Source organism: Babylonia areolata, chromosome 19 (genome assembly GCF_041734735.1).
Source record: "Babylonia areolata isolate BAREFJ2019XMU chromosome 19, ASM4173473v1, whole genome shotgun sequence".
Classification (NCBI taxonomy): Eukaryota; Metazoa; Mollusca; class Gastropoda; order Neogastropoda; family Buccinidae; genus Babylonia; species Babylonia areolata.
The window spans coordinates 29,179,763-29,207,626 of record NC_134894.1 but is presented as its reverse complement, the minus strand read 5'-3'; the positions used below and the strand labels follow the sequence as shown (position 1 = coordinate 29,207,626).

At 38.6% G+C, this 27,864-nt stretch overlaps 1 protein-coding gene across 2 annotated transcripts; it reads left to right on the top strand.

Annotated features, from left to right (window-relative positions):
* Positions 1 to 986: 986 nt before the first annotated feature.
* Positions 987 to 26,491, top strand: LOC143293594 (mitochondrial proton/calcium exchanger protein-like). 2 transcript variants are annotated; one of them, XM_076604658.1, is made up of 15 exons: positions 987 to 1,193; positions 2,651 to 2,714; positions 3,248 to 3,803; positions 4,852 to 4,995; positions 7,074 to 7,211; positions 7,444 to 7,647; positions 8,195 to 8,458; positions 9,695 to 9,847; positions 10,513 to 10,630; positions 11,438 to 11,646; positions 12,304 to 12,321; positions 15,527 to 15,688; positions 16,513 to 16,619; positions 17,438 to 17,579; positions 19,817 to 26,491. In XM_076604658.1, exons 1-15 carry the CDS (start codon positions 1,142 to 1,144, stop codon positions 19,940 to 19,942), a joined length of 2,457 nt encoding a protein of 818 aa, XP_076460773.1. In that variant the 5' UTR covers positions 987 to 1,141; the 3' UTR covers positions 19,943 to 26,491. The 2 variants fall into 2 exon arrangements, with proteins under 2 accessions (XP_076460773.1, XP_076460775.1); XM_076604660.1 differs by lacking the exon at positions 12,304 to 12,321.
* The last annotated feature ends 1,373 nt before the right edge of the window (positions 26,492 to 27,864 follow it).

Here is a 27,864-nt window from a genome sequence, read left to right as displayed (position 1 = left end):
GCATGGTACGGCACATCATCAGTGGCGTTCAGTTCATATCTGTACTGTATGCCGTTGGCTACCTGGCAGGATCGAAGTATCAGTAATCACTACGATTTGCACTGCCGGTAACCATGACATCAGTGCAGGCGCGGCTTCAGTCACTCAGTCCAAGTCAAGTTGGAGTTTTCATACATGTATAGTCACGGGTGCCGCCGGGCCGGCGCTACCCGGTATGAGCCGGCCGGCGGGGCGCGACTAATTAATTTTTATGATGGATTCAAGTTTGTAGACGGTCAGATATATAAAATGTATTCTATATGTCAGCCCATCATGTGCAATCAGATCGAGATCATGAAAAAACAAACAATCAAACACTGAACAAATAAACATTGAGTTGGAGAGGCACCGCAGAGTATGAAGTGACAGAAGGAACTGAACAAAAGGAATTACTTGAACCAGTTCGTCTAAAACAAACGAACAACCCCCTTGGTGTTAAACTACCCATAGTTCAACTGTAACATCAGTGATACATGCATGCAACCATGGCCATACCGGCGTGTTCATCATTGAGTTCATTGGCATTTCGTGGCATGCAGCTCGTCCGTCACACGGCAAACTCACGCACAGACACAGACACAGACAGACAGGCAGATGACAAACGAACCACACGTGCAAACACAAGCCACTAGCAGACACGTAAAGTTCAAATAGTTGCTGTTGTGTTTGAGAATTGAATTTCATAGATGATACAAATTACTAACAATCATTGGCTTGTGTGGAAAAGAAACAAAAAGAGGAAGTGAACAGTTCACAGACACTTATTTATTCACCGTCATCTTTAAGAGGATAAATATAGACGTAAGGTTAACAGATTCACTCTCTTGTTTAAGTTTTATCTTATTTGACGTCGAGAAAAATTAATAAACACATTGTTCAATACGATTCGTCTGTTTTCCATTCCAAGTTTTTTGTTGTTGCAAACTTGACCTCACATGTGTGACTTCCGTTCAAGTTGCTGCTGACCTTAGAATCACACAGTTTACATCACCCGGCGAGTTCATGGCAAACGTGAAAGACATTTTTATTGTTGCTTTTATCAACACAGTGCAGAAGTGTTAATCACAGCAGCGTTGATTGTGACGGACATTATCAAAGCATAATGTCACGGATTATTTTGGGACCCTCATGCATAGCGAAGTTTCTTGCGAAAGGTGAGGCACTGAGTGATTGAGTCAGTGAGTGTGTTCATAGAACTTTACACTGATGAAATAGAAAATGAAGCACTGAATAAACTTTATGAGATTAAAGTGATCAGTTTGTTCAGGATCAGGATTTGTACATTGTAAGGGCCAGTTTGCTATCGTAGCACCGGACTTTGGAGAGCGCGTGTTAACTAAAAAAGAAAAGAAAAAAACAAAACAACCCCCCCAAAAAACAAACAAACAAACAAACTGTCTGGGGATATTACGTTCTCGGCCCAACACTCGGCTTATATCACAGATTGACATAAGTTTACATTTGGGCCAACAGCAAAGTGAGAGCTGTATTATCAATGGTTTCTCCAGTCAAAGGGAAATCGTTTACAGCATACTGCATAGTCTTTTGTGAAGGATTATGACTCTCAAACTAGGAGGCAAAATTGCACTGGCTCTTAGTGCTGCAGCCTTGGGGGCTAGTTGGCCTTTGGGAATAAACCCAACACTGACTGTCCTAAAACCCTCTTGGCCAAGAGAGTGGGGATATAACTTGGGCAAGACACTCTCCACTATAATCAAATTCTAGCCCAAATAGTCGGAACAGCAGGTGCCTCCTCTGCTGTTCTGATGGTCACAGTCGGACACGACTATCATATATATATATATATATATATATATATATATATTAGTAATACTGGTAGTACTAGTAGTGTAGGAACTGGCAGATCATCTGCCGAGACCTCTCGGCCTTTTTTTTTTATGTCCCCAACGAATCATCATCTTCAAGTTCACTTCTTTCTTTTTATTATATTTATTTATTTTCTTTTGTTTGTTGATCAAGTCTGCTCTTGTAAAGTAAAAGTTCTAGCTAATAAGTCTTGGTCCCTTGACCTGTAGCTTGGCATCAGACTCTCTCAAGCCTTTCAAAAAGTTTCATTGTCTTTTGAGGTAGGGTTCCCATACCACAGCAAACTGGAGCAAACGAGAGAGAGAAACTAAAACCAGCCATTCACTCCAAGGAGCAGTTTCTCAGGTTTTGTCTCAGGAAGCCGAGAGTGTAGTTGGCCCTTTTACAGAAATTGATGTAATGTGGCTGGTTCATTTTAGGTCATTTGAAATTTGTAATTCTAGATAGGGGATCTACTGGATTTGTCTTAATGCTACCCGATTCAGTCGATAGAAGTAGGGTAGTTTATTCTTGCTGGATTAGGATGAAACATTTCTGCACATTGAATTACATTCCCCAGTCTAGACTGTCCAGGTTGTTCTACAGGGTGAAGCGATCTTTGAAGGAGTGAAAACACTGTTTCCTCTGATTTTTCTCCCTCAAGAAGAACTCTCGTTTTCTGTTGGGACAGATAGTTCTTGATCCATTTGTGAATGGGTTTTCTGATACTTTGGTGGTTCAGCTTGAGGAGCAGCTTATCCGTCGCAAGCTTTCTGCATGTTTATTTCTCATGTTCTGTTTGCAGGACGCTTGCTGCAGGTAAACGGTGTCCAGTGCGGCTGTAAATGTCATATGAAATACAGGATCAGGTAGGTACTTTGTGTTTCTTGTTTGAAATATAATTCTTTCTCACTTACTTTATTTGTACAGAAGTCATAATGGATATATTATATTTTTGTATCACCTACACACACACACACATATATACAAAACATTACTCACTTATTTTATTTGTACAAAATAATCTGATTATGGATATTTTAGTACCACATTATATATATTGCCTATATATGTATAGAAAACATTACACTTTTTACAGGTTTTCCATTTATCATATCTTTGCAATGGGCTGAATGGGCACATTTAAAAAAAAAAATGGTTTGGAAAGTATCAGAAGCTGAGTAGTGTTAGAAGACATATAGAGATTTTTGCACTTTAAACACTTCATAATTTTATATTATTATGTGGTTTTATTTGTTGCCTTGTTGAAAATGTGTATCATTTGAATTTGCCAAAGAATGGTTTTGTATAACTTGATAATGAGTTCCCTTTTTCCTTAATTGTTTGCTCTTTTTATAGAATATTTTATGGTATTTGATTTTAAATGTTTAATCTTTTTCAGAACATTATCAACACAAAGTAATGCTTCGTCTGAATGTGAAATTGATGCACAAGCTTCAAGACAACGCATACGGCAAGTGGATCTTCATGGCTTTAGTGTGCACAGAAGATTCATCGATTCATACAATTTTCTGCAGCCTGGAGCATCATCATTTATTAGACATAGGAACTGTGAAGGCGTTGTACTTAGACCCCTTCACTTTTCCAGCACCTGTGATTTGACTTATGCTTTTAGCAATTATAATGTTGCAAGCAGTTTTCACACATCTGTTAGAGCTTTCAAGGAAGAATCAAAAGTAGAAAAATCTGTGAAAGCTTTGAAGGAAAAAGTGGAACAGTTAGAGAAGCAAGAAGAGGAGAAAGGAAAAGTCACTGTGGCCCATGAGGAGCCGATTGTTGTTGTTCCAGTAAAGAAACCACTGTGGCAACGTTTTGTAGCAGAGCTGAAACATTACTACCATGGCTTTCGTTTGCTGTTCATAGATGTAAGGATTTGCTCTCGTCTGTTGTGGAAAGTGTTGCATGGAAGTTCACTTACACGCAGAGAAAGGCAACAGGTGAGTTTACTGATACAAATTAAACCTGGTTAGCCAATATAAAACTTCAAAAGTTACAGTCTGTACTAAGATGGTGCAAAATTTATTAATGAAGGTGTAAACTGTAATAAATGGTGATCTCAGTGCAGTTAAATCAAAGTGAGAAACTGTGAAATTAAACATATGTTTCATAACAAAATATTTTATCTTGGAGATAATTTGCGCAATCAGAATTAGTTTGAATACATGACTTAGATAATTTATGAGTCATAACAATAAACAGATTCAAGAACTATGTTGTAACTTGTAGTTGTAAGATTGAGAATTTAGAGTCTGTTATTGTCCATGCAAATTGATTATTATTGTTAACTTTGTTGTACCAATAAAAATAATTTCTTGTTAATCATTAATTTATACTGTATTTGTATTGCATAATATATATTTTTATACTGTAGATGGTTTGTAAATAACGACAGTGCTGGCCAGTATTGAACACCTCTTGAAAACAGGAGGGAAGTGGTCACATGTCATCATTTTTGAAAGTGACAGAAAACCCAGGGAATAGGAATGAATGTTATAACTTTTATACAATGTTAAAAGTTCTGTCATAACAAACCGAAATTAATGAGCCAATAGGTAAAAGATGACTGGAAACAGGTAAACCAGTTAGGTATTATAAGTAGATATGAGGTGGAAAAGGCAATCAGTTGATGACAAGAACAGATGGAAATGACATGCAAAGTATAAACATGTGCACACACACACACACACACACACACACACACACACACAGAATTAAGATGCAGGCATGTTCAGCATACATTTACACATGCACATACTGACTTATAGATCTATGTATACACACAGACAGATACACGGACATACATCAGATATTAATCTTCTCTTTTTTGTTTCTTATTTTTAAGAGACACAAACATCGGTCATGTGCAACCGTGTTCATCAGTCCTGATATGGCGTAGTGTGGTCAGCTGGACTATAGTATAACTATAACTGTATTAGCAACAATGCGTAACCATGTTCATAGCAAAACATATTACCTGTATTGCAGTTGGTACGCACGACTGCAGACATGTTCCGCCTGGTTCCGTTCTTGGTGTTTTTGCTGGTGCCCTTCATGGAGCTGTTGCTGCCTGTTGCCATCAAGCTGTTCCCCAACATGCTACCTAGCACCTTCGCTGAAAAGAATAAAGTGGTGAGTGCTGTGGCAATATCAGCCTGCAACAACCAGCAACCTGCCAACACTGCTATGGGCTTAAATTTGAAGATTGGGACCACACAGTCAAGTATCATCCATTTCATGGATGCGTTTTTGGGGGTGTTGCTCTAGTTTCCTGACCAACACTGCAAGTTTCTGTATCTCTTGGGCCTGGTTAATGCTGGGATATCACAATGACAGGAAGCATAGAGTACAGCCTTACCACAAGGTCCCAAACCTAAATGGACCTCCAGAGCAGCATCTCCATCTCCATCATCCTCCTCCTCCTTCTTCATCATCAATAATAGAAAAAGCAGAGTCCCAAATTATGTGGCCTTTTAAGCTCTGCTCTCAATGTACCCTCAGTTTTGATACCCCTTCACTTCAGTGCTTCAGATGAGTCCTGTCAAGAAAAAAAAAAAAAAAATCAGAGCACTTGCAAACATGTAAGTAAATAACTGTTGCAACAATGGCAAATTAGGGTTCTCGTTCTGTCAAGATAAAAAGTCAGTCATGTTCTCAGAAACTGACCAATCAAACTTATTTTATTTTATTTTATTTTTATTTTTATACACCTTAGAGCATTCCCCCTTTAGAATCATTAATGATTATGATGATTCCTACTCCCTTCTGGTTACAGTTGTGCTGATATAGTGTCTGTTGTGCATCCAGCTGTGCAAAGGTGTATGTCAGCTGAACAGTGACAAAAAGAATGAAAAAATGAAAACACAAGATTCTTGTCAATTGTCAACCATCAGTTTTGTAAAATCATGGATTATTCTTTTTGGCTGTTGTCCAGTACCTGCTAGATAAACACTATGAAAGACAGTTCACTGAAGTCATGGCCACACCCCTTTCCCACACCCTCTTGTCTGGTCTCCAACCTATCGTCTTGCACCACTCCTCTCTTGCACTCCTCCCCCTCTTCTCAAATTACATGAAAATACTGCATCCTTACTGTCAGACATTGTCTTCTGTTCAAAATTGATCTATGATGGACTGGACAAAGTGTCAAACATTGCGCTGTCAGTTTCGTCACTTTCGTCATCATCATTGAGTTCAACCAACCACCAGCCAAAATGAATGCATCTCTCATCACTGTTAGTATTACCATACATAATGATCTGTACAGCATGCAAAGTTATGCAGATCTGTTGACTGGGACCACTGTCTTAGCTGGACAAAGTTTCCTATGCTCTTTTGCATATGACACCAACCCAAAAAATTGGAATAGATTCAGGACATCAGTAGACACCTTATAGGCACTTTGGCAACATTTTGTGTAGGATGTCAGCAGATGTCTTATAGGCTCAGAACAGGTTAAACGAGCAGCAAAGTATCTGACTGCAATAAGATATTTTACATTCAAAGAAACTGGTTAGTGCTGTGGCAAGAATTCGCTGCAACCAGCTGACAGGTTGTCAAATGACCTTCAAAGTCAAACACAAATGACTTCAATTAAGTAGCAAAGTTACTGACAGCACTAAGAGATGTTACATTCAAATAAACTAGTGAGTGCTGATATGGCAAGAACAACTCACAACCAACTGACAAGCAGGTGAAACAACCTTTAAACAAGCAGCAAAGCTATTGACAACTATCACGTATTTCACATTGAAATGGAATCAAAGGTGCAACTGAAAACAAGAAAAGAATATATGTGATATGCATTTGTAGATATCTTGTACAGAATATTTTGCCTTTTAGTTTTAATCAATGTGACCGTTGCATGTTTTGGATAACCTATGGTACTAGCAACAAATAATGAAGGAAAGGTGGTTTGTGATAGATCTTGTCCTGTAAATTTCTTGAACATTAACGTTAAGAGATTGCACTGAATGAAATGGCAGGCATGAGAATATTTCATAAAACTAAATAATTGTTGCCATTATTGTATTTATAACTTTCATTTTGAATTGTGAATAAGTGCACTTGTTTAAGAAAGAAGCACATTGCAATGATAGGGTAAAACAAAACATAGTTGAAAGTGACATTCTCCTTCTCTTGCACCTTTTTCCTCCATCTGTCATTGTGTATGAGGAATGCTCAAAGTTACACATGTTCTCTTTTTACAGTTGGAAAATCGGAAGAAGAATCTTAAGCTGAAGTTGGAAATGGCCAAGTTTCTCCAGGACACCATTCGCGAATCTGCCCTTCAGAAGAAGAAAAAGAAAGGCAGTGCAGCAGAGGAATTCTCACAGTTTGTGGAAAAGGTGGGTCAGTGTTTGAATTGGCAACTTAAAACTGATGAAACAGAAAGTGTGTTTTGAAGTGTTCGGATCATTTTTGAATTTGTGAATAAACTACTGAGTGGAATAGGTGTCATTTTTGCTGTTGTAGTATCTGATCCTTAGTGTATCTTAGATGTAAATATTATTCTTGCTGATCCATACTGAAATATTAGTTAAAAAAAGAAATAAAAGTAATGTGTAAAACTGTCTTCAGATTCGCAGTCAAGGAATCCGGCCCACTACTCAGGAGATCCTCAAGTTTGCCAAGCTGTTTGAGGACGAGATCACCCTGGACAACTTGTCGCGCCAGCAGCTGCAAGCTGTGTGTCGCGTGCTCAACATACAACCCATTGGCATCGACGCCTTCCTTAGATTCCAGCTGGAGATCAAGCTCCGACAGCTGAAGGCTGATGACCAGGTGTGGTGCTGTGGGAGATAGAAACCATGTCTGTACTTGATTTTTTTTTGTTCACAGCATATATAAATAAATATGCATGGATCAGTTTGCACACTTGACACCTTAAAACTGAAACTGAAACTGTCACAAAACATGGACATTGTTCTTGGTAAAAGTTAAAAACAACAAAAAACAACTTATGATTAATGCTGATGTAGAATTTTATTTGATTTAAAAAAAAAAAAATCTTTTTTGTTATTGATGGATGCTGGATTGTGAAATTACGTTTGGTTCTGGTTTGCTAATTCAGTGCCATTGTGCTGGTTTTGAGACTGGTTATTGCAAAGAAGAAGCTGTGAGAAGCAGTCTTTTTATAGCCTTGTGCTTACTGGGCTTGTGTTTTCATAATCATATGCACATGAACACTGAAACAATTATTTAAAGTGTCTTTATGGTTCATGATCCACCATCTTGTCTTCATCTGGGCATCTGTATGTAGTGTTTGCTGCCTTTTTAGAGTCTAGATGAGTTGAATTTTTATTAATGTGATTGTACATTTGCTGCGCAGATGATAGTGAAGGAGGGGGGTGTGGACAGGCTCTCGGTGCCAGAGCTTCAGGCGGCGAACAGAGCACGGGGCATGCGAGCGATGGGTGTGGACAACGAGCGGCTGAAGGCGCAGCTGCAGCAGTGGCTGACGCTCCACCTGGAGGAGAAGATTCCAACTTCGCTGCTGCTGCTGTCCCGCGCCCTCTACCTGCCGGAAACCCTGTCTACAGAGGAGCAGCTGCAGGCTACCATCTCAGAACTGACCCAGACTGCTCCCACTGCGGTATGTTTTGGCTGCGCAGAGTGGACGTTCAGTTAAAAAAAAAGTAATAGGTCCCACAGTCTTTAATGGCCACAGGGCTGTGAATGTACTCTCCAGTGTCTAGGGCTCACCAAAGGAAGGCAGGGCCCAGTGCTCTCTTTCCGCCATTGTAACCTTCCCCAACCAAGTCAGGTGCCCAATCACTTTGGGTTGAGTGAGGGAAAGTGGAGTATAGTGCCTTTCCCAAGGACACAGCACCAGGCCGAAAAGGGGGATCGAACCCTGACTACTGGATCAGAAATCCAATGCCTTGCTGATTCCGCCATGATGCCTTCCGTGCAGTAACCTTTTTGTTTTGTTTAGTATTGTTTGTTTTTCAGTGATGCACCTAATTTAAAAATTTTTATTTTCACAATAATTGAAATATTAAGATGTAGTTAGATTGATGGATAGGTCGATACTGTGATAGATAGAACAGAAAATATTTGATTATTGATATAATTTTTTACAATACTGCCTTCATGTTTTTTGACTGAAAATTCATTTAATTTCATGTTAAGACAATCTTTATTAAAAAGCCCCCAAATTGCAGCATAGTCAGTTGTTAGGTTGTGGCATTGTACCTGATACATACAAGTTTTGAGAATGTATACATTAGGATTTAGCAAAAAGAAAAAAAAAGATTGCAGAGTAGTCAAACAAGATGATAAGCCATTGCAGGATGGTTGTACTGTAATGTATGTTGTCCTCAGATGGAGGAAATGCGCAGCATGTCATGGAGTGATGGCCTAGTGATAACATGTCTGTCTGGGAATCGAGAGAATCTGAGCACATGGGATGGTACCCACACTCATCAGTATTTTCTCCACCTCCATTAGACCTTGAGTGGTGTTCTTGACACCAGTCATTCGTGTGAGATGATAAATATGGGGTCCGTTTCGTAGCATGCACTTAATGTATGCAAAAAAACCAACAAAATCCATGGGAATAAAAGGGGCAAAGTTATGTTGAAAAATCCTCTTTGATAAGAAAATGAACAAACTTGCAGGCAGAATAAAGATTATAAAAAAAAAAAAAAAAATGAGGGGGGTGGGGTGGGTGGGGGAGGGGTGGGGGGCACTGTACTGTAGCAACACGCTTCTTCTGGGGAGAACAGTTCTGAATATCACATTGTTGTGTCAAAGAGTAATGCAGTAGAATATTATACTGAAAACTGACAGGTTGCCTTTCATGTGTGTGTTTCTGCATTGTCCTCAGACTGATGAAGTGAAGCTGAAGGTGGCCGAACTGGCCGGAGAGGAGGTTGACAACAAGACTCGCCTGGAGGTGATCAAGAAGGAGGAAGACATCATTGCTGCCGAGAGAGAGGCACGCAAAGAGGAGGAGGCCAGACTGGAGGAGGAAGCCAGGGTTCGTTTCACTTGTCGGGCATTTGGTTATATTGGTTGTATTGTGGGTGGGACTTTTTTGTTGACATTTTAAGAATTAATTTTTAAATGATGTATGGAGTTGGGAAGGGTGTATGTTGACCAGTTTGTTCATGGATTGATGGCTGGTCAGCCAGTGTGTGTACGCGTGTGTGTTTATGTGTGTGTATGTGTGTGTGAAGGTATGGTGAACATGTTTGGATATGTTTCTGCATATGTTCAAGACTGGATGTGTGTGTGAGTGTGTGTGTGTGTGTGTCGATGTGTGTGTGTGTGGATGTGTGTGTGTGAGAGAGAGAGAGAGAGAGAGATGTTGGTGGATGGGCATGTGTGTGGGTGTATGCGGGTGCATGCATGAGCAAGTACATGTCCATACCAGTGCTGGTGTAAGACCAATGAGACTAGAATGCTCAAGTAAGCAGTATGTTTAATCATGTTATAAACCATATAAACTTGAATTTAAGAAATCAGAGCAAATTCATAGGTATGCAACTGCATTGGAATGATGTAGTATAAAGACTTTGCTTATGTGTGACAAACTGAACTTTAAAAGTTGAAAAAAAAGGTATGCATGATTTGTTTTCTATGGGTGTGGAAAACCAGTCAAGTGGTGTATGCAAACTGGATTTTGTTCATGTTGGAGAGCAGATTCAGCAGGAGCGTGCGGCAGCAGCATCAGCAGAATCCTTGGTAGAACCGGCAGCTGTGGACAGCAAGGAGGCAGTGAAAGATGTGGCCCCTGTTGTGGAGCCTGCTAAGTCTGAAGGTAATTTTCCCATATCTTTAGAGCCATCTCTTACAGCTGGGGGGCGCCGTGGCAGAATTGGTTAGGTATTGGACTTCAGATCGGGTGTTCACCAGTGATCAGAGTTTGAGGCCTCTTTCGGCATGGTGTTGTGTCCTGGGGAAAGGTACTTTATATTTCCATTCTCCTTGAAAGACCACAGTGTAATTGTGGTTTTAATCTCTCCTCTGGTTCATTTTTGAAAATTAGGATTCGTTCTTGAAAAAAAAAAGTAAATCATATTTGCAGTGCTGATTATGTAGCAAAACAACAACAACAGCACATTAGCAACTTTTGTGTTTGCAGATATGGTTGTGTTAAAAAAACAAAACAAAAAGAATAGCAACTTGTATTTGCAGAACTGGTTGCATGGTTTAAAAAGAATTAGCAACTTGTGTTTTCAGCGCAGGTTGTTTTGGAAAAAAAATAGCAACTTGTGTTTAAAAAAAAAAAAGGGGGGGGGGGACACCAACATTAGCAACTTGTTTGCAGAGCTGGTTGTGTAATTTAAAAAAAATCCTGACTTGATTGCAGTGCTGGCTGTGTGGTAAAAGAAAAAAACAACAACCAATAACAAACATTAGCAACCTGTTTGTAGAGGTGGTTGTGTTGTGTCAATTAGCTAATGTTTGCAGATCTAGTTGTGTGTTAACAGACAAGAAGAAGAAAAAAACATAGCAACTTTTTTGCAGAGCTGGTTGTGTGGTTAAAAAAAGAAGAAGAAAATTGTTGTGTAATTAAAAAAACAACAACAAACAGCTAAAGCAATAGCAACTTACTGTGTTTCAGAGCTGGTTGACAAGGCCCCAGAACTGACAGGCATAGCGGGGGAGGAGCTGGTGACTCCTAAGGAAGAGGAGGCAGAGGATGAAAGCATCACTGTCAAGGAGCTGGAGGAGATTGAATCTGCATTAGAGGAAATTGCCCAGCAGAAGCGGCTTGACATTGAGAAGGAGGAGCTGGAAGACCTGAAAGAGGAAGTGGACGAATACAAAGAGGTTTGCCATCAGATCTTCTTTGAATCAATGAAATAATAAATGTAGATTTATACTTCAATTTCTGTAGAGCCTGAGTGGAGTAATATCCTACATTGAACAGGGAATCGAACCTCTGTCAGTCTAGCGGGTTATGGTTGGTATGTTGGATTTAAACCTGATTTTGGGTGAAAAAATTTCTTTTAAATATCCATGCCAGAAGGTTGTATGTAAGAGTGGTGTGAATCTGTCGCTCAGCATTTTGTCCAGATGATTGTTTTGATTGTTGCTTGCTTGAAATTGACAACACATAATATTTATTATTTAGACAAATGTGTGCAGTTGTAATTCACGGATAACAATGAAGGTATCTCTTTACAGAGAAAAAAAAAAAATAATGAAGAAGAGGAAAAAGAAGGAAAACAGAAAAAGTGAAGAATGATTGAGAAGTGAAAAAGAAAAAGTGAACAATAATTGTTGAATATGTGTATATGTGTAAACAGTAGCAGGTGGGAAGTAGGTGTTTATCAGCCTCAAATATTGCACATGTAGACATGGTATCAGGAAAATCATGGCAGCTGCATCAGCAACCCAAATCCAGTTATTAATGATATATTTGATAGCAGGTGATAATTTATATGGTAAACCTGTGTATGGACACTTGTTCATCTGGAATTGCAGGCGGTTGGTGTCCTCCGGGTGTGTATATTTTTCTCTCTCCTAGTTGAAATTTAGTTCCACAAGAAATGCTTGTACATTAGGTTGCACTTTGCTTGTCTCGATTTGTGCAGAAGAAATATTTCCAAGTAGAATATTAAATCAGTTTTATTGTCTTTTTTGTGCTTTCTGTTGTGCCAAAGAGTAGTGTATCAATATCAAAGGGCATTCCAGGGCAGTTTCTGAATTTCTCAAGTACAAATCTGGAAAGAGGCTGCAATATTGATAGTTGATATGCTTTCAACTTTATGCATTTTGAGAAATGAGAGAGGAAGTAGGGTCACATTACTGTCAGAGCATGCATTAGTTGTATATTGTATTCGCCACATGAGTGTTGTTGACACAGACTAGTTATTAGTTGTTTTTCGGGTTATTATGTTCTTTTCCTCATTTGTTTCTGACCCTCCTTACCCAAAAGGGGTGAAAAGCAAAGTAAATCTTGAATCTTGTCCATAGTGGACTTAACAAATTCATTAACACTTGAAATACATTGTCAACAGCAAACTTGTCTCAAACACAGAAAAAACAAATGAGTTCTTTCCACACATTCTGTTCGTATTGACAGTGCATTTCAGGGAAGTGCACAGGAAGCATTGAATGTTTCCACTGTCATTTTATTGTTAATTTTTTCTTGTTCACAAAACTTTCATTTGACAAAGTGACACATTGCTTGATAGCAGTCATTTATTATTTTTAATTGAAATAGTAACTTCTGCTTAGCATGTGTTGCATTGACGCTTACATCTGCAAGGAGCAGTGTAATGCTGTAATGTGATGAGGCACCAGTCCCAAAAAACTGAATCTAAAAGAACTGTATTTTTTAGGATGGGTCACTGTTTCTAAGAACACACCGGATGTCACTTATTAGAAAAAGACTCAAGGCATAACAACGCTGTTGTGGTGGTTTTGTTTTATCTATTTTTTGTTTGTTTTGTTTGGAATCAAACAAGTGTGTAGAGTGGAATTTTTTGTTTAAGAGAAAATGACGGGCGCAATAGCCGAGTGGTTAGAGCGTTGGACTGTCAATCTGAGGGTCCCGGGTTCGAATCACGGTGACGGCGCCTGGTGGGTAAAGGGTGGAGATTTTTACGATCTCCCAGGTCAACATATGTGCAGACCTGCTAGTGCCTGAACCCCTTTCGTGTGTATATGCAAGCAGAAGATCAAATACGCACGTTAAAGATCTCGTAATCCATGTCAGCGTTCGGTGGGTTATGGAAACAAGAACATACCCTGCATGCACACCCCCGAAACCGGAGTATGGCTACCTACATGGCGGGGTAAAAACGGTCATACACGTAAAAGCCCACTCGTGTGCATACGAGTGAACGTGGGAGTTGCAGCCTACGAACGAAGAAGAAGAAGAAGAAGAAGTTTAAGAGAAAATAATAACTGATGCAGGCAGAGAGAAACAACAATAAAAAAAAAAAATAAATAACTAGTCTGTTTTATTCTGTTTGCAAGTAACACATGCTTCAGTAATCACTTCCCAACATGCTTACCAAACTTAACAATCCATTCAGAAACGTGGCTTTACTATTTTCAGGGCTTAACCCTCCTTCAGCCCATTTATGCCCATTTTTTATTGTAGAATTTTTTTGCAATCAGTCTTGAAATTTTCATTTTAAGATGTATTATGACTGAAAATGAACAGGATATCTTAACAGAAATACCACAGAACTGCCCTTAAAATGAAGTATTTAATGTAGATTTGAAACTGATCATGAATGTTTTGGATGAAATACTGGATAAATGATGACTGATATGTTTTAGTGGGTATCAGTTCTAAAAGGTGTGTGTGTCTGTGTGTGTTGTGTGTTGTGTGTGTGTGTGAAAAGAGGTGAAACCATGAGTATGAAGCATATTCATGAGAAAGCATGCATTTTTGCATCGGGGGTGGAGGGTTAGAAGTCTGTTGTGGAGATGCACAGGCCTCTTTTGGTTATAAACACTATCCCCACCTTTTGGAAATTCCCTTATCTCTGTCACTGTCTTTCAGGATTTTGCCTTTTCATTCTTTCTAATTTTTTGCTTTTGTGGTTAATTCACTTGTACTTTTATTTCATCAGAAAGTTGAATATAGCTTTTTTTCGTCTTTTTCTTTACTTGATAATGAGGCAGTCTAGTTGAGTTTGTACATTTTGGTATGTGATTTTTTTGGTTTTGTTGTTTTTTGTGGGTCCTCCATTCTCCTCATTTTTTCAGCTTTTTTCCCCCCAGTTTTATTATTATTTTTTTGGTGTGTGTGGGTTTTATGGCTTTGTATGTCTGCTCTGTGTGCCTTTGAAGTATTATATAGAACAGTTTTGCTTAACTTAAAGTTTAAGTATTTAAGTCTCCCTTTTTTCAACCATTGGTGAAATGTTGACAGAATGGTAGAATGATTTTGTGTTATGGCTCCCTTATCTTTTACTCCTCTGGTGAAATGTTGACAGAATGATGAACGTGAGATGCTACCCAAGGTTTACTTGTAATGGTAATGTCTGTGCATGGTTTTCTTTTCCAGGTTTTATTCTTTTCTGGGATCAGTGTTGATCAGTTTTTTGACTAGAGAATGCTTTCAGCCCTATATATGGCCTTGTGCAGTTGGCTGAGATATAAGCAAACAGTACCACCAGTACTACAGGGTTAATAAAGAATCATGGAAGCCTGAATTGGAAAAGTCTGAGAAAAACAAGAGCTCTATTTTCAGGGCTGGAAAAGTCCTGGAATTTTGATGAAAATGAAACACTTAATCAGTACGAGTATCATTCAACAAAGAGTTTTATGCATTTAGAACAAACAGTCAAAAAAATGAAATGTGATGAAAATTAAGCATCATTACTGGGATAGTTGCAATCTGCTGATCTCTTTTGTCAGTTATGTATTAGACAGAATTTATTTTATATTTAGTTTGGCTTTGTGTTTGGAATGGAAAATTCTGGACCGGAAAAGGTCTGGAAAAAGTATTGAATTTTGTTTGGTCCCATCTGTGGGGGGGAACCTACCTGCCAGTAAACAGGAATTGAGAGTAAACAGAAAGAGATTGTCAAGAGATAGAAGAAGCGAGAGGTGGTAGGAATGAAAATCAAGAGTGTTCTGCACAGATTGTTGGACCCTGAAAAGAGAAAGTATGTTAACTGAAGGATTTTGTCCTGACAGATGGAGCACAGAGATTGTCAGTACAATTGTTTTTCCCTTGTCTTAGGACCTGGAGGACCTCAAGGAGGTGATGATGCTGACCGGCAAGGAGCCAGACGCCCTTCGGGAGTCCAAGGCAGCCAAGCGCCTCATCAAGCGAGTGGACCGCATTATCCAACAAGCAGACTCTGTCATGCAGGAGCTGGAGGTTGAGAAAGATCAACATAAGGTCAGTTGGTCTGTTGGCAGATAGGAGGATTTTTTGTTTTTGTTTTTTTTGTTGTTTTGTTTTTGTTTTTGTAGATGGTTGGGTTCTTCTGGTTCTTCTGTGTGTTGGAGTGTTTGTGTTCGAGCGAGTGGTTTGGAGGGGTGGGGGGATGGGGAGAGTGTGTGTGTGTGTGTGTGTGTGTGTGTGTGTGTGTGTGTGTGTGTGTGTGATTGTCACAAGGTCAGCAGATAGTCTGATTTGATTGTAGATATTTTGGTACTTTTTTGATGACACAGTCTGATTTGATTGTAGATATTTTGGTACTTTTTTGATGACAGAGAGAGAGAGAGAGAGAGAGAGAGAGAGAGAAAGAGAGAGAGAGAGAGTTTGTGTATATATATGTATATGTGTGAATGTTTGTGTCATATTTATATTGTGAATGTCAGAGATGTTGTTCTGATTGTTTTTTGTTCTTTATTTACATAACTAACTGAACTTTTCTTGATTTATGCAAAACATTTCTTGATTGATTTTATACTGTGAAGAATTTTAAGCAATGAGTATTACTCCAGACCACATATAAGGTTTAAAAAAGATTTAAGGTCCCAAAGCCTTTTACGGCCATTGCAATTTTGAATTTATATCCACTGTGTCTCTGTTTGTTGAAGATGTTGGAGAGGGGTAGAGGTGAGTTGTTGGGGTCTGTGTATCAAAAAAGAGTGGGGAATATAGCATAAGGGAATTATTTGGTCTTGTCATATCACTACGACGGCAAGTCTTTTGAATAATCTTGCAAGAATTAAGATGGTGTCTTAAGACTTGTGCGTGCTGTGTTTGCTTTTTAGGTAGACATAGAGGCCATCGAAGACCAGTTGAAGCAGAGTGCTGACCTGAAGGAAGAGGATAGAAAAGTGGCTGTTGAAGAAGTCATGAGGAAGATAAAGGAGAGCAGGTATGCTGGCATTTTAAAGATTATTAAAAAAAGAAAAAGAAAAAAAGGAAACATAAGAAAGGGAAAAAAGATCATAAAAAACCAGCATCTGAACAACAAGAAAATAACACCTGAATTGTATGTCTAGAAACACCATCAGAAAGTTACTTTTCCATTCCACAAGTCTGACTGAATGACATAGAAAATGAATGATGAGCGACTACAGGCAGCTTTCACTCGGATCCACTCAGGTGGGCAGCCTGTTGTGCAAATAAATCTGTGTTTATAAAGCATCTACAGCTTGGTCTCTGACCAAGGATAGGTGCTATATTAGTATCCATATCAGTCAATCAATCAAACCATAATTTTCCTGCTGTTGGATCTTTATTCTTGAATGTAACATGCTCAGTGGATGTGGCTATTGTTTTTTTCTGTGTCTGGTGATAAAAGTTTTGCTGACAAAGGAAGAGATGATGTGATGTTAGATGTTTTGCCATCTGAGGTGGTGATGTTAGATGCTTTACCATCAGAGACAGTGATGTAAAACATTTAACCATTTTGGCAACAGTGATGTTAGATGTTTTGCCAATGAGACAGTGATGTAAGATGCTTTGCCATCAGAGACAGTAATGTTAGATGCTTGCCAGAGACAGTAATGTTAGATGCTTTGCCATCAGAGACAGTGATGTTAGATGTTTTGCTGAAAGAAAAGAGATGATATGATGTTTTGCTGACAGAGACAGGATCATTGGCATTTAAGAGATGGTGTAATGTTAGATGTTTTTGTCGATAGTGACAGGATTGAAGAGTTGATGTGACATATGATGTTCTGCTGACAGAGACAAGATCGTGGGCATCGAGGAGATGATGGCAGCCATGAAGGATCTGCAGAAGGTGCCCAATGAAACCAAGCTGCAGCACATTTTGGAGGTCCTGGACGAGGATCATGATGGGAACATTGACATCAACTTAGCCCTCAAGGTCTGTCAGTTCCATTGCACTTACGTTAGGTGTTTTTTTTTCTATTGTTTGTGTCTGCAAAGCGTCCACAGAGAGAGGGTGAGAATGTTTGTTAGAGAGAGAGAGAGAGAATGTGTATGAGAACGTGAGAGAGAGAGAAAGAGAGAGAGGTCCTGTATGAGGATCACGATAGGAACATCAACATCAACCTGGCCCTCATTGTCTGTCATTCCTACTACAGTCATGTTTGTTTGGCTTTTTTGTTGACTCACTTGTGTAAACAAAGTGAGTCTATGTTTTAACCCGGTGTTCGGTTGTCTGTGTGTGTGTGTCTGTGTCTGTCTGTGTGTCTGTGTGTCCGTGGTAAACTTTAACATTGACATTTTCTCTGCACATACTTTGTCAGTTGACACCAAATTAGGCATAAAAATAGGAAAAATTCACTTCTTTCCAGTCATCTTGTTTAAAACAATATTGCACCTCTGGGATGGGCACAAAAAATAATAAATGAAGCCTAATTATATGCAAACTGCATTTACTGTTATATTTATATTTTTTGTATTCTCTAAACTTGGCACTTTGATCTGATATTCTGACCCAACAACAAGAGCAGTCATTATTATCATTTTTTGTTCAAACAGGAACTTCTTTTGCTAAGCATGGAAGTTTTATTTATTTTGCAAACGTTTTGGTGCAGATAGTAAAAAAGGGAAATTACTTTGTAATTAATGCTAGGGGACTTAATTCGCTTTAAACTGATCTTTCTCATCTTAAACATTACATTTTGAAATTATACTCAATACATAAAAAGCTTGGATTTAAAAAAAAAAGTGTATCACAAGTGAGTCTTGAAGGCCGTACCTCTCTTGTTTGTTTGCGTCTGCAAAGTGTCCAGAGAGAGTGGGTGAGAGAGAGTTAGAGAGAGATTGTTTGACTTGGTGTACAAATCTGCCTGTAATTCATTCCTCAGAATGTCTAGATGTGCAGGTGCAGTCCTTGACATTGGTACTGAATGGCGATCCAGAATAGCAACAGTGTACTGTTGGGTTGCTTTTAGCGAATACACACAGGAGTCACTTTAGTAAAATGGTTTCACCTTTCAGGTTGGGAAGGTTATTGTAGATTACTAAAGGAATGAGGGATGTGTGGCTACCAAATTCATCCTTTATGGGGATACAGCACGAGAAACAGTGTATCTATCGACTGGCACAGGGACTGTGACAGAACAAACCGTGGTGTGGCTTTGTAGAGGGGATTCAGGATGTTCAGTGTGAGGGTAATAACACTGAATGGCATGGATGGTGGAGCAACTACCATAGAATTCAGATTATTAGCTGCAACTTTTTCCCTCAACTATAACCCCTGCAGCTAAAATAACAACACAGTTTGTCTGTGGATTTTTCCAATGTTGTGGATTTTCCCGATGACATGTTCAGGTCAAATCAAGTGCTGCCATCAGTCTCCAGTCTGTTTTTAAATTAGCATTAGGTTTCAAAACTGGTTTTGACTCTTCTTGAATTAAAAATTCAGTGTTACTGTTCACGTTTTTTCCCTCCAGATCATCATATGGCTATATTTCAGTTGATTGCCCTTGCTCAGACAACTTCCATCATGCTGAAAGCATGACGCAATGCTTATGATGAAGCTTTCAAACTGAAAGCAATCGGTTGAGTTTCTCACTTAATGTGGCTAATTTAGAGATGTTTTTGCACTTTTTTGGGTTTCTTTTTGGTGTAACATTCGAGGCTAATAAACCACTGTGGCTAATGTGTGAATACATTTCCAATGGGTGTTGTCGGCTTGCAGGGCTGGCTGGTTGACTGGCATCCTGGCATGTCAGGTGACTAAACCACTTCATGCATTGGTGCGCTGTGTACTGGTTGATAGGTCTTGCACCATCCATCTTTCTTACGTTGTTGTTTCTGACCCTGTTCGTTCTGGTTTTGTCAGCTGCTCACTGGAGACATCTCAATCTCATGTCTTGTGAACTTAAGCTTGTTTGGCACTGATAGGTGAGGGTGGGAACGAAGACTGCACTTAGTAGACTGGCTTTTCACCCCAACAGTAGAAGAAATACATGACACGGTGACCTGGAGTTAGACATGAAGAGGACCGGCCACACTTGGGGACAACTGGAGTGACTGGCACTGGACCAGAATGGCAACAGGTGTAGCTGAGGTGAGGTGATTTCCACCCCTGTCAGTAGGGGGGGGAAATGCAGTAGTGTAATCTAAATTTGTGTGTGTGCATGTGTGCAGGTGTTAGAGGCTCTGGGCCAGGAGAAAATCAAACTGAACAAGGACCAGGTGACAGAGATGATCAATCTCCTCAAGGCCGAGATGCAGCTGGAGAAGGACTCCAAGGAGCAGAAGAAAGTTGTCTGAAATCAAAAAGCTCTGGAGATGTAAATGGATAGCAATCATGTCATTTGTAAATTGAAACTATATAAGAAAAGGAAGGAAGTGGTCCTTTGAAGGTTAACTTTAATAGCAGGGGTGAAGTGCAACTGATATCCCAGATTTATACCATTTCCAAATGTCTGTCATTGTTAGATAGTTGAAATTGCATTTGGGTGTTTTCTGGTTGTAAATTTCAGTTTTGTTACATCACAGTCTTAGACAGCATGATACAGCATTTTTCATGAGAATAGATGAAGAAAAGAAAGAAATGTTTTTGATGAACTACCCTGTCCATGCAAGTTGTTGTATGTTCAGTGTTGAAATGAGAGGTTCAGATTCACTGGAATGCAAGCAAAGAGAATAGATTTATAGCTTTATATCTACCATCTTGTCACCATGTTGGTTTCTGAAATGTTCATCAAGAGTGACACTTGTAAGTTCTGGTGATGAAGTATCCAAGTCTCAAATATTGACTGATATGGCATCTGTGCCAGAAAGTCATACAAGTCAGTGCAATATTGAATGTTGGGGGGGCTGCCTTGTTCTCTGGAAAGGTGGAAACATCTATATCACACTGAAGTAAGTTTGAGAAAGACATCTTTTAAAAAGAGACTTGGAAAGACTGATGCAATGTTCACCAATCTGGGTAAGTAACAGTTGCATTCTTTACACATATAAATCTGTTATCTGGATTTCAGCCACCTTGTCACTTGCACCCTTGTCATTTGATAGAAAGTCATTAAGATCAGCACTGAAAACAAAATCTGCAAAAAAAAAGAAGAGAAAAAAAAAAAGAAGAAAAAAAAAGAAACAGATTGCAATGATTACCATTTTGCAGCAGTGTATGTAAATATACATATGTGATACATGATTATATCTAATGTGTGTATGAAGATGTGATAAACTTGAAAACTCCACAAAGAGCATATGTTACATGTTTTCAAGATATTCTTTTAGTTTTTCACTATCTGGTTGAAGGGCTGTAGAAGTCTTCCTTTCAAATGTTTTTGATATTCAGCATTTGTTATGATTACAGTTGCTGCTATGTGTGGTGTCTTTTGATGAGGACAGGGAACTGGAGAGAAACTTTGTTAAATGTTTTGGTTGTGATCTGTGGTCTCGTTGGCAAATTTTTGTTTTCCTTTGTTTTGAGGAAGTTCTTGTTTTTTTGTTGTTGTTAGCTTATGTGAGAAAGTGAGTCTATGACCCTGTTTCGGTTAGTCATTTTGTGTGTGTGTGTGTGTGTGTGTGTGTGTGTGTGTGTGTGTGTTCCGATGATGAATTCAGTTTCTCTGGAAATTCTTTGTTGACATCAAATTTGGCTTAAAGATATAAAAAAATCAGTACTTTCCACACATTCCTGTCTCGTCCACAAAATATCAGACACTATTCTTCTGTTATATCATCCAAGGCTACCCTTAAAACATATTTGTTTAAGCAGTAATTTCAGCTATTGAGCTTTCTCCCCCTCAGGCTGTCTTTGTGAATGTGGTTGCATAAATTGTGTGTGTACATGCATGCATGTGTATGTGTGTATGTGAGGTGGAAGAGATATGTGGTGTGTGTAGTTACACTTTTTTTAAAACCGTATTTTTTAGTGAGTTTGTATCTTTGATAGTTTAATATACCTTTTCCTTTTCATGCCACTTGTATTGTTGAATGTGTATAGAATCTCGACAAGTGCTGAATACACATTATTGATATTATTATAATTAATGCTTTAATAGACTGTTGTGTTTAACACTCAGCATGAAGGCCTTGCACTATTTACATTTGTCGGGTCCTATTGTTGGTAAAAGCGATGTGATAGTGAAAGTGTTTTGTTTGCACAATCTTTTATCACATCATACTTCCATCCCAACATATTTGATTTCAATGACAGTGCGACAGAACTCATACATACTGTGTGGTTTTGGGTTAATAACTGTTACACTCAGCATTAACTGTGCATGTGCGGTTGGTGTGGAATTTTTGCATTTGGGCCAGTGATTTGTTGAAAAGAAAAAAAAAAGAATTTTACTGAAATTAAGTCATTCCAAGAAAAGGTTTAAAGAAATGACTTACAAAAGAAGAACAGAAGTAGTCAGTTGCTGAGCGTGGTGCTCGAAAACGCCCGTTCATGGCATGAGGCAAAACATGTCTATCAGTCTGCAATCTTCATAGTGTCCATGTGACGTGTGGAAATTTCTGCACATATCGATGGAATATTATGAAGAATAAAAGTCACGAGATTTTTAGGTCCCCATCTTGCCAGCTTGTTGGTTACTGTGTGGTGTGTTCAACAAGTGTTTCGAAATTTTCTTTCGAAATTTCCAAGCAGGTTTAAGTTACATAGACTGATAAGATTTGGTTCTGAAATTTGTATGCATAGTATAACAATGAAATGATGAATAATATTGACAGAACTTTTGGGGATATGTTACATTTTAGCACAGTTGTGGTTTAGAAATTCTGATGGTAAGCAAACAGGTTCAGAACTGATATTTTTCGCCTTTCTTTGAATCTGTTTTATCTTTTACACATCAGTCTGAACTGCATGTGAGCTGCTGGTTTGCATCTAGCACTCCTCGCCTTATAAAAAAAAAAAAAGAAAAAAAGAAAAACGTCTTAAGGGATGGAAGGAGGGTGTATATATATGCTATATATCCTTTATTATTTTATTGAAAATCTGTAGGAAACACAAGTGAACTACGGAGGCTTTGCTTCTCTTGTTTAGGTAATTTGTAAGTTGATATTTTGATGAAAACAGAAGAGTCGGCAGGGATGAAGGGAAATGGGGTGGCAATCTGGAGGCAAGAGATTGAATGTGAAGTTTTTGTTTAACTTGCATTTACTTAATGTGATGTTTAACTTGCATTCACTATTTTTGTTCTGTTTTTGTTGTTGATTGTAATAGTTTGTTAACCACAAGATCCTAGTGACATTGATCTGGTTTCTGATTTTAAGATGATTTTTATTGAAAAGGTAAATAATAGCCAGTGAAAATGTAATATGTTTGCGTTCCTGTACAGGTATTGTATTTTGGTGGTGGCTTTACTTCCTCCCCTCTTCCATCTATAATACATATTATATTCTGATGTGCATGTGTTTTGTGGCATGCAGCAAAGTAATGAAAGATGATGCAAGTTTCCAGAAAATAAAATGACAGGCTGCAGTCTGTACATCAAGTGGGGGAATGTAGTTATTGTTGCTGAATTGATAATACATTGCCAAATACAAGCATTTTTTAGCAAAAAGTTAAGTTTATTGAATGCAGCCGGCTAAAGCATATTGTAATATATATATCATTGTTTACCTTCTTGAATGTAGTTGAAAAATTACGTATGAAGTTCTTGTGCAAAATGTGTTTTTATTGGGTTTTTTTCTGGTAAGCTAGATTTTTGGCAGGTGGTGAGAGAGTATTGCGGAGTTACTCATTGAATCATCTATCAAGCTTTGCAAGGTTAGAAGCTGTGTGTTTGTAGTACCCAGAGAGAGAGAGAGAGAGTTGGTAAGCACTGGTTTTGTCTTAACAAAATGAGTGTGTAATAGCCATTATTTCGGTTGGTGTGGATGTGTGTATGTGCACACTTGCGAGTGTGCATGTGCACGTCTCCATGTTAAATTTTTAGAAACTCATTGTATATGTGTTCGCGAGGGCATTCTCATGTGTGCATGTGTCTATGGTAAATTTTTACAAACTTTTGAGTGTGTGTGTTTGTGTGTCTATAGTAAAATTTTATATACTCTGTGTTTGCGTGTGTGTGTGTCTGTGGTAAACATTTACAAATGTTTTCTCTGGAGTCCTTTGACCTGTAAAAATGTCAGCAGATTTACCACCAGATTTCCAGCATATTTCAAAGAAAGCACATAAACCATATATCAAGGCAAGAGCAATTCTTGCATAAACATTATTTGCCACAATCAGAGGAGAATAATTCTTTCTTGATGTATGGTCTCTCTTCAATTGAGATGTACAGATCCAGTTGAAGAGAATCCTCAACTCAGGGACATTGCATTGTTATGTGTCAAGAGTGCCTGCCATTAGGAATGTCAGGGTGATGGTACATTTCAGTTCTATCTGTTTCAACCCCTTGACTGCTAACCTTGGTGAAATGAGATCAGTGTGGCATGAGTGTTGAAGTGCATTTACAACTTTTCGTGCACTTATCAAGTCTCATTATCATGTCATGAACAGTGTCATTGATTTTTACTGAACGAACATACCCGTAAATGAAGTCCTTTGAGGAAGAACTTTCAACTCATAATGGTGACTGACATCCTGACCTGTGACCACTGTCCTCTATTTCAGTGAGGTGACAGCCCCCGACTGATGGGCTTACTTGGTTGGCAGCAGTCAAGGGGTTAATAGTAACAGCTTCTCATCTAAGTTGTCGTTTAGGTCGTTATTGAAAGTGCTGATTGTTGTGCTTCTGTCCAGGAAGACTAAAAATCTGTTGTGATTGCTGTTTGTAGACTTTAGCTGTTGAGCTGTTTGTGATTTTCTTGTTGTGAAGTGTTAGAAGTAATCTGTTTTGTTTTGTAATGTGCTTCTTCACCTGTTTTCTATGACATTTCAGTATCTATGGGCTTCTGGTTATTTCTGGCAGTCGTGCCTGTGGTATGGTTTGTGCTGTATGTGTTGGAATGTTGATAATTGTTGATTGCTATCTGTTATCAATGAAAAAATGACTCCAATAGTTAATATACAATTTCACCTTTGTTCATGGATAAATTATTTTTGGGGAAGGGGGTGTTGGGGGTTAGGAGAGAGGAGACGGGATTAAATTGGGTAGGGGAGGAGGAAGAGGAGTTCCTGCATAATTTAGTTTCCTTTTCATAACATTTTGCTATTTGCTTTGATGGCATTTGCTTTTTGCTATTGATGTGGTGTTGAGAGGGAGGTCCGGATGAATGGTTTTTGATGGTTCCTTGGCAGCAGGCTATTGTGCCGTGTATCTTGCTGTAGTGTATATGTATCATTTATATGTGGTCTGTTAAATCGTATGTCCTGAAATATCAGTTTTCTCAGTTACAATGTATTCTCCAGCCTGTTGTTCTTTACTTCACACATCACAAAAAAAAAAAAAAAAAAAAAAAAAGCACCTGTACTGTTGAAATATATAAAAAAGCAAAATAACATTTTAGACTATACAGATCTGTAGGTTTACATACAAACACACCAATGCTAACAAGACAAAGCAGATCTGTTGGTTAACATCCAAACACAGTACCACAAAACAGTTTAAATTTCATGTAAAGAAGAACACATGTCCTTTATCCAAATATAACAACTTTGTTGAGCTTTCCATGCCAATGATTATGTTATCTTCTTGTTTGTTGGGGAAGAAAATTGTTTTAATTGGTTAGTCAGTTCATTTTTAAAATGTGAACTTATACATCAGAGAAATGTTTTGAGCTTGAGCATGCCAAGGAAAGTATGTAGTCATTAACTACTTTCAGTAGACCGGTGTTATTACATATTTATATTGTTTGTAGAGTGACAGTACTAACAATGAAATAATTCCGCTGTTGGGAAGTTATGTTTTATAAAGTAATACTAACACGAGATAACTAGACTATTGTGCAGTTGTTCATATTATCTATAAATAGGCTTGTTTGTTACATTTTTGCCATAGGTTACTGAGGTATCCTCTTGTCGGATGAGGAGGAGAGCATTGGGCCCCCTCCTTCCTATGCTGAGCACAAGCACAAGACATGAATATGAACTCACTGCCCATTTGGCCGTAAAAGGCTATGGAACCTTTAACATTTATTTACGTACTGAAACTGATACGTGCACAGTCCAAGGAAAACTTAGCACCACAGAGGAGAGTTTCAGGGTTTACCTTATTTAAAAATACATTTGGTGGATTACATTCCTGGCGCACAACAGGCAGACACGATGGAGGATTCTGATGAACAGAGAGAGTAACTAAAATGTAGAAGAGAGGAGCATCTCTGCTTTAAGTTATGAATTGTTTATAGTTTTAAAACACACTAATTGTTAGACGTTTGTAATCAGTGTTGCTTCTTCCTTCCCCTTTTCCTTTCCATTTCTGGATCATCCCTTTTCCCCCAGGAAGTCTGGTCGGTTTTCTACATACGTGTACTGGTGATCTGTATGCCTGCTGATCTATTGATGATTAGGGATTGAATTTGTAAGAGCTAGAATGGGCAGTAGTTGAAGTTAGTCTTGTTGTGTTTTTGCCAGCATGACCTCTATTTCTTCAGCTGATCTACTCGCATTTATTTTTAAACTGAGCAGAATGGCTCATGCCTTCAGCACTGAGGACTTGTGTAGCTTAATGGTGCAGTGCATGGCTTGTTGAAGGGACTATGGTTTGAGGCCTGCTTTTAACTCATTTTCAGTCCAGGTGTGATCAGTCGGACCACAAGCAATATTAGTAATTAATGCATAGCTGTAGAGGTTAGATGGCATCAGTGTGTTGGATATAAACAGAATGTTGAACAAAATGGTTTTGCTTAACATTTGTTTTGCAAAACTGAGGATTGTTTGTTTGTGGTGTATCATAGTAAAGTCTTTTTATTGGACCTGGAAGAATTTGCTTTTTCATGAGAGATGTGGTTTGCCAGATAATTTTTTGTTGTTGCACATTTCAACCCCAGTCATTTTATGCATTTCTTTGTATACCAGCCAGACACACACAACCAATTCAAGATAAGTAATGGAAAAAAGCATCTTATTTCTTTGTATATACCATAAACACACATATACACACACTCACACCAGTTCTTAACAGAACACACACCTCGCCCCCCCACACCCCCCACAAAAAAATCCATTCAAAGGCATGACCAAATTTGCAAACATGATCCCTTTTTTCATGCATCAGTTCAGTGCCAGCACTTCCACTGGATACCAGAACTGAGAAGAGCTGTGCGCATACATACTGGTCCAATCCGTCTATCAGTTCAAACACAGCCTCTCACCACCACTGGAGTGAAAAGTGCACATTTTTTCACCCTGGTCAGTGAGCAGACCTGAACCTCACTGAAAAAAACGAACAAAAAAAACCCAACAAACAATCCACCAACCAAAGTAACCCCGGACCTGAAGAAATAGGGCAAGAATATAAAGAGAGAAAAGTGGGAGGGAAGATAAGTGAGTGTGTGTATGTATGTGTGTGTGATAGAATGGAGTGACAAAAGTAAAAAAGCAGAGAAAGAACTAAAGAAAAAAAATGAATTAAGTAACACTGACTGTTCAACCTGATTTTAACACAGAGCAGAGGAGCATCTATGTAAAGCATTGAGCTAAAATAACACATGTCCAACAAACAAAGCATTGCAATGAATAATATAACTGCAGTCATGCAATAACATTTTATTTTCTACCCACATATTTGAGAAGGCACACTCCCTACCTAGATCAGTTTCCCTAGATGCTCAGGCTTGTGAGCCTGTCAAATACACATGCACAAACACACACACATCTGTACATTAAGACTGTTGACCATTCTCATCACTGACCTGTGATTCGGTCATACAGTCCCTCAATAATCATGAAACTTATCATCCACCTCCTGTTTGGCACCACACATCTAGTACAATAAACTGAACACTTTTGTTTCGACAGGTCACACGTATCCATACCCATCCCACATAGTTTACATGAGATATACACACATGGATATTCGAAAGCTCTGAGCAATGCTATGGACAAGGTGATGAAAGATCAAATCTGGGTCAGTCATGATCATCTATCCAAAAAAATGTATCATGCAACCTTTTCTTCAGATTCACACTCATTTATGTAGTTGCTTGCCTAGCTGAACCTGTTGATCTATGCAAGGAAATGTACATTGCAACCTTTTCTTCAGATTCATACTCATTCATGTACTTGGTTGTTGCTTACTTATAATCTTTTCCTCATGCTCTAAACAAAATGGTGCATGTTTTCAACA